Source organism: Lathyrus oleraceus, chromosome 5 (genome assembly GCF_024323335.1).
Source record: "Lathyrus oleraceus cultivar Zhongwan6 chromosome 5, CAAS_Psat_ZW6_1.0, whole genome shotgun sequence".
Lineage (NCBI taxonomy): Eukaryota > Viridiplantae > Streptophyta > Magnoliopsida > Fabales > Fabaceae > Lathyrus > Lathyrus oleraceus.
In genome coordinates, this window is record NC_066583.1 from 75,223,987 (window position 1) to 75,231,523 (window position 7,537).

The following is a 7,537-nucleotide window of genomic DNA, read 5'->3' on the forward strand; positions in this document are numbered from 1 at the left end:
TTTTTTTCTTCTTATTGGTGATTATTGGTGATTGTAAGCATTCATATTTTATCTGTCATTCTGACTTTTCAATCATCTTTTGTATCAATTATTTGTCATGCAATGATATGCTATGAGTTATCTTTTGTCAAAAAAGAAAAGAATCCAAGAAAAAACAAAAAAAAATCATATAAGAAAAAAGATCAACAACCACAAATTCTACAAATACTATAAGAGGTTGCAATGGCAAAGCAATCTCAAATTTACCATATAGTATCATTTTTTATTCATTAATGATCCACTCTATAAGGAGGAAAAGCATAAGCTATCCGTCAACAAGACAACTATAAGGGTGCCATGTTTCTTTCCCTATTTCTCCAAATCTAATTCCTATTCCATCTTCGATCATTTCTTCTTCTTGCTCCACCAAGTGAAGTCTCCTCCTTATTGTGTCTCCCAGTTGTTCCAAACTTAAGAGGCACAATTTGACGAATGTATAAACTACCAGGAAAATTCCTTTTTTCTCTTGGGATTGTTAGTAACCGAGGCAACCAGTATGCAACATATTCACCTTCTGGGTCATATGTTTGTGCCTGACAACAAGCATATAATAGTGTCACATCATAACCAAAATAAAAAACTTGTTGATTTGATTATTTCTGTTTCAAATCTATATTACAAGAGTAAATTCTGAACCTTCTCATAGCCACTTACTTGTTTCGGTATGCTGAAATAACGGTCTTCCCTGGGATCATTCCCAACTCCTGAACGGGAAGAACAATGAGTAAGAGAGAGTATGGATTATGATTTTCATTAGAAAAATCTACACAAGTTTCGATTAAGAGAAAGAAATAAGGAAATAAAGAATAGAAGGTATCAAATATACTATTTTCCAAACATTTACCTGATCCGTAAGTCCAGTTCCCGTAATTAGAACACGGATCATAATCCAAGAGACACGTCTCAAACCATTCTGCTCCCATGCGCCAATCTATGCCCATGTCACGAACTAGGAAGGAACACACAATCTGTCAAAAAAGATTATCATTTTTCATGTTTCAGATGCAAAAAGTGTGTGCAGATTCCCGTTAGTTCAATATATTAATTACTATACTGTAGAAACACGATCCACCTGCCGCCCACGATTTGACATGAAACCTGTAGTTGATAGTTCTTTCATGTTGGCATCTATCAGAGGATACCTGAAAATGTCATCTATAGGTTTGAGGATTGGAAAACAAACATAATATCAAGAAATAGTATAGCATTAAAATAAACAAGAAAAATTTGTAATAATGTAATAGACATTGTACCCTGTACAACCATCTCTCCAGGATTCAAATAATTTCTTGTCTTGGCTCCAATTACGCTGAACATTCCTGGGTCCACCTACAAAGAAAAAAAGAATACAGATAAGCAATCTGAACAAATTCATTATAATAACAAAGTTTCTTTAGAGATGCATCCAAAATTAAACCAGCAGAACTTTTAAGCCAAGACTGAAAAAAACATCAGAGGCATCAAAGACTTTGAACAATCTATACCGATATGGAAAAGTAAATTTCCATATTTGACTGATAGAAATCGAAAATAATCCCTCCATATCAACTCGAACAAAACCCTGTAAAAATAAGATGACAGGTTCAGAAGAAGAATGCGCTACAAGAAGGCAGAGGATGTCAAAACATGTTATAAAATTCTGTCTAATATTACTGATGTTTCATGAAGAACTAAAGGAAAAAAATCTTGTTTTTTCTCCTATTATTATTTCTTCCCTTAAGCATTACTACTTCTCTAGATGCAGTTAAAGCAAGTTTGCAAAATGCAACTAGACAGACAAGAATTTAAAAAGGGGCAATAAGATAATTCCAATAAGAAATATGATGATGTAAATATATAATAATAGGAAGAAGAAGAAAATGAGTGTTACCAGTAGGTAGAACTGTTTGCTTGTCTTTCATTCTCATATCTCTTCACCTATGATGAAGAGACCAAAGTTTGTCAAAACAGTCTAGTTTTTCAATATCAAGCAATGCTTAAATCAGAGAACATAATCAAATTTTTACCTCATCGTGTATGAGACGAGGTGACAAACTTCCGGATGCAAGCCATGGTGAGAATTTAGTAGAATAATCAGACCCTAACATCCCATTTCGGGTCTCTTTGTATACCTTTATTAAATCCTACACGTATGTAATATCAAGAATGAGTTAGATAATCAATCAAAGGTTGACATTAATGTTTCGAACTCGTTATAGTTTTAGGTCTCGAATATTTTAATAGAGTCCTGAAGCTAATGATACTATTTTTCAGTTTGACCCTTTTGTCAATTGCAAATCCCAACGTCAACTTGGGCTTAGCCAACATGTATAATCACATAGTCAGTTCATGATTAATGCAATAATGTGATTGAATATCCACATATGCAGTTCATGTGTAGAAGATCATTCCTTATCAGTGATAACTCCTGAACCTTCAAGTTTACCCAAATCGAAAAAATTAAATAAAAGAACATTCCTAACACAGTTCATTATGTACAGAATAGCCAAATGTGGCGACTATGACATGACATGAATTGGAGATAAGAAGTTGAGAGTTTGATCTCCACTCCTAACATTAGTTAAAACTTAACATTCACTGTTAAATAAAAATTGAAATAAGTATAACCTCTTTACCTTCTTCCAAAAGTAGTCATATATTCTGCTCAATCCGGCAGTTTCACCCCCCACAAATTTCATCCCCTTGCTAACCTATATCATGAGAAAGCAAACAGAAAGAACAAAACTCTATATTAACATTGTTGAGTTCAAAATACTTGAGTCTCTTGCAGGCATTTCTAAAAATACTTATGGAAAAACCCACATTCTGTGAGCAAAGTCCCAGCTGCTCCAATGAAGGAAGACATCCCCAATCCTCAATAGGGGGAGAAGGTCCAAGTGATGATGGCAGTTTGATGGATGAGCGCACAGCACATTTGGCTTCGACAGTCTACATTTTCAATCGCAGCACAAGTAGTGTTAGAACAGCAAATTTGGCTCTAAAGAAAACACATAAAAAAACACACAAAACAAAATAATTGATCATGGAGTTGGGCCAATTGTGCCTAGACTCCAACATCAGAGTGACTGTTGAAGTTATCTATTGTGTTAAATACTTAGTCTAACTGAATACAAAGCTTAGATTAAATACTAAGGTCAAATTACAAGGTTACCCACAAACCATACCGCAAGGGAAAATTCCCTTGTACCCCGACACTCCTAGTCGTAACCCAACAAACGAGTGAACCAACCCCATCGGGAAAATGCTCTAACTACGCAAATATTAGTCTTACTCAACAGATAGCAAAAAAAAACATTTCCAATCAAATATACAAATCCACACACATGTTAATTGATATACCATGCCTTACGAAATTGAGTATAAACATCCGGCAAACAAGTGACATCAAATGGAAGATCATCTCGGTGGTACATGGTGGTTCCCCAAACAAACTGTAACTTGGGGTCGCTGTTTGAAGTTCTTGCATCCCCGGCAGATTCATCCGATGATACCCCCACTTGCTGAAGACATCTGCTAACAGACCTTTCAACATTCAACTCCTCACTGCAAGTTTCTTTCTGTGCATAAACCTGACAATTTTACACTAATTAATAAACCAACCCTACACCTTCTTCAATTGTCAAAAAAATCTGAAACTCCAACAACATAACCTAGCTAATCAAACATTTTTAAAAAACAATGAAACTCGAATACTAACTGTATGAGCTCCATAAGCTTTAGCTAGAGAAGGTATAATATCTTCAGGCTTCCCAAGTTGAATAAGCAAATTAAGTCCCCGATTCATTAGATTCTTCCTCAAGTCAGCCAAACATTCTAGTACAAACTGTGCTCTCAATGCTGCACAAGGTCACATTCATATAGACGAATGCTATATTATATTGCTATTGCTATCACATTAATCAAATACAAATCCATAGCACCAAAAAAAACATATAAATAAGCTAAAAACACGTGTAACACTCGATTAGTCCCGGTATTATCGACATGTCAGAATCAGTGTCTGTAAAGTGTTTGTGCTAATGCTTCATTGAAGAATCAATATACCTCCAGTTTTTTGAAATCCGAAATGGTAAGTAGTGGCAAAGAGTCGAGGATCAACACAGTAAACAGGCAATAGAGTTTGAGAAGAAAGCCAAGCTTTGTACAGAGCCTCATTATCCAAAACTCTGAGATCGTTTCTAAACCAAACTATTGCCGTACCTTTACCACTCCTCTTGGTGCTATTAGAAGTGTACCTTTGAAAAGTTAGGTTCGCAACACGTTCCATTTCGTTAGAGTCTTGCTCTGGCACGTACTGCATTGAGGAAGAAGATGCTGACGTGGTGGTGGTGAAGGAGTTCATGGCGATGGTTGAGAAGTGATATCGTGCTGTTGTATTGGTGAGAATGGATGATAGAGTGGATTTGGATGAATTGAAAGAGGTTGTTAGAGGAAGAAAAGGAAGTGTAGTGCAGAGGAAAATGGCCATGTGCGAGGGAACGAGGCTGATTGGGTTTTTGCAGAGAAAGCTTTTTGAGGAAGAAAGACACGTTAAGCAGTTTAAAGTGTGACACGTGGCAACAACGGATAGTTGTGACGTGGCTATATGTTATCCTATTATTGTACCTAACCTAACTTCAAGGAATATTAGGTACTTTTTATACTTGACAGACTATTTATAGTAACAGCATAAAATATTTTTATATTATTAATGAATTATCAATTAAACTCATTTTAAAATTGTTTTTAATTAATAAAATATTTTATCCTACAAAAAGGTTAATTTAAAAAATAATAAACGAACCAATATTTCTATCTCTCGTATCACTAAAATTTTAGACATGTATCACGCGAGTTCCTTTGCATTTCTCATTTTAAAATTAGTTTAAATATAATTTTGGTTCTTTAATTTTGAAAATTTTAAAATTTAGTCTTTTATTTTAAAAAATCAATTTTTTAATCCTTAAAATTTACTTTTTTTTGAAATTTTCATGATCTCCTTCATTTGATAATCTTATTATGACATGGCATATGTATTCTAAGAAATACTTGCATGAAAACACACCTAAATTTATAATAGTAGAAACATTCAACAAGAAGAGAGAAAATTTTATTTTTAATTTTTAATTAATGAAAAAATTATGATTGAATGTGTGTATAACTATTTGTTAGGATTGTTTTTATCTAAGAATTTTTCATGTGTTGTACATCCACATCATATTTAGTGAATATTTTATTTTATAGTATTTAATTTTAGTATTAAAAAATAATTTTAATTTAAATAATGACCAGGATAATTTTGTTATTAATAATTTTTTAGTTAATAAATTTATTTAATTGATTAACTTTTTATAAATATATTTTAAACATTACTTAAGAAAAAATTTAAAATAATAATTTTGAACCTCTAGTTCAATAATTGGAAAAGTTTTTCCACCTAAATCCACAATTATTTTAATTACCAAACTTGTTTAATCTATATAAATACTAAAATCCGCCTCATCTAAAACACTGTGAGACTATTTTATTCTATGTTGCTGCAACTGTTTCCATAATCATTCTCTACAACCGATTCTGCTATCTCATTTTGCAGACACAATCATTATCATTCCTACTATCATCAGCAACAATGTCACCATGCTCAACACTCAAAGCTTCATTAAATTCTTGTTCAAACTATCATGCATGGAAAGTCCAACTCAATACTTTTCTTGTATGATATGACATCATTGATTTTGTGGATGACACCAGCACCTTCCTCGTGCCCATCCATTGTGACTTTCACAAGTGGAAACATCAAAGTCAGATGATACTTCCCTTTGCATTTCATGTAGTACCGCCAAAAGACAAGCCAAAACTTCCCTTTTCCATCTAAAATTTCAAAAGTCACGAACCACCAGACAACATCCACACAAATGCATGAGACCACTCCATATGCATGGCATGACTCATAAGACCTTTAATTCCTTCATCACCTTACATGGTTTTGTGACAAGCAAGATTAATCTGTTAGCTGGCAAATTTCGACCTCGATAACACGAAGCCAGGTCGACCAAGAGGAGGTCGAAATTAGAATCGACGAAGGGGGAAACCAAGAAAACTGGGTCGACGAAGGAGGCAATTCTATCGAAGTCGAAGGTAAGCATACCATAATGGAAACTGGTCGTGGGAAGCAGAAAGTGGGAAGTTACCAACAACGTGGGTGATATGCTCCGACACGTGGCGCATCATATAGGATCATGACCTCCCAACAGTTATTTTTTGGTTACTATTTAAGTAGATGTGATTTTCATTCCAAAGTGTGACATTTGTAATATTGTAATAGGAAAGCATTTGAAGTATCAAGCGTTTGAGAGAAAAAAGTTAACTTCTTGCCAAAATGTACTTCTGCTTCCACCTTTATTTTTAAACCATTTAACTTGTCAAGTTATTTTCATTTGTTTTGTTCATTTACATCATTATCTTGTTTTTATCCTTTCTTACTATTACTTGTAACACCTCAAAATTTGCCCTCCTCTCTTGGGACTAGCATTAACATATGGCATATCATTTTAGGGCATTAGGCATTGCATATTGCATATCATGTGGTTACATTGTGCAAGCTATCCGCCCAAGTCTTGATCAGAAGATGAGGAGGTCAAAGTGCAAGCCTAGGGTTTATTGACTGATCATGGGCCATCTGAGGATTGGGCTGTGAATTAGGGTTTCATGATTCTCAATGGATATTGGTCTTCATCTTGATTGAAGTGATGCATCATCATCATCATGGTTGGATGTCATCAGGAGTTTGAGGCTGATTCCTTGAGATTAGGGTTTTGACCACTGGTCAACCCTAATCAGTTGCATTGGGCCAATCAGGGCATAATCAGGAGATGGGGTTCATTATGTGATTATATTGTGCTTATTGAGGCTAGGGTTTCACCCTTGAGCCATTTCAGTTGAAGATTGGGGCTTAATTTGATCTATGCATTGCCAAATTCATCTATCAGATGAAAAGTTGACTGTGGTCAACTGTACATGATCTGATGGATTTGGAGGTGGAAATGAGTTAGATACACTTCATTCATGTTGGAACAAGTGTTATTTGACATTGCAAAGCTTAAAAATGAAGAAAATCAAGTCAGGACAAAAACTGCCAAAAATAGAAAGTGACTTGTAATTGAAGTTTCCAAAAATGGAAAGTTTTTGACCTCAAAGCCACGTGTCCAAGGAAGCTTCAAATGAAAATTTGTTCAACATGAAAGTTGTAGATCTTGTTCTCACCTTTCCAAAAAGTCCAAGAACTTGAAAATCCAATGTATGGTTTGAAAATTAGGGCTCAGTGAAATTCAGAAATTACCTGTAATCAGGAGGCCATAATTTCCACATGCTTTGTCCAAATTGCAAGTTCTTTATATGCACAAACTCCATTTGACATGTACTTTCATGGTGCATAATTGGATTTTCCCAAAAGTGGCCAAGGCAAAAAGTCACTTTTCAACTGGACTATTAAATTGGATCAGGGGCAAAATTGTCCAAC

General features: G+C 34.5%; 1 protein-coding gene across 1 annotated transcript; it reads right to left on the reverse strand.

Annotated features, from left to right (window-relative positions):
• Nucleotides 1-217: 217 nt before the first annotated feature.
• Nucleotides 218-4,625, reverse strand: LOC127085892 (cryptochrome DASH, chloroplastic/mitochondrial). The gene is made up of 13 exons (XM_051026453.1): nt 4,084-4,625; nt 3,737-3,876; nt 3,384-3,608; nt 2,842-2,967; nt 2,655-2,729; nt 2,046-2,162; nt 1,910-1,956; nt 1,524-1,600; nt 1,293-1,368; nt 1,112-1,181; nt 884-1,007; nt 694-743; nt 218-572 (listed from the first exon to the last, which is right to left on the reverse strand). The coding sequence occupies exons 1-13, from the start codon at nt 4,505-4,507 to the stop codon at nt 363-365; spliced, it is 1,761 nt and encodes a 586-aa protein (XP_050882410.1). The 5' UTR covers nt 4,508-4,625; the 3' UTR covers nt 218-362.
• Nucleotides 4,626-7,537: the final 2,912 nt, after the last annotated feature.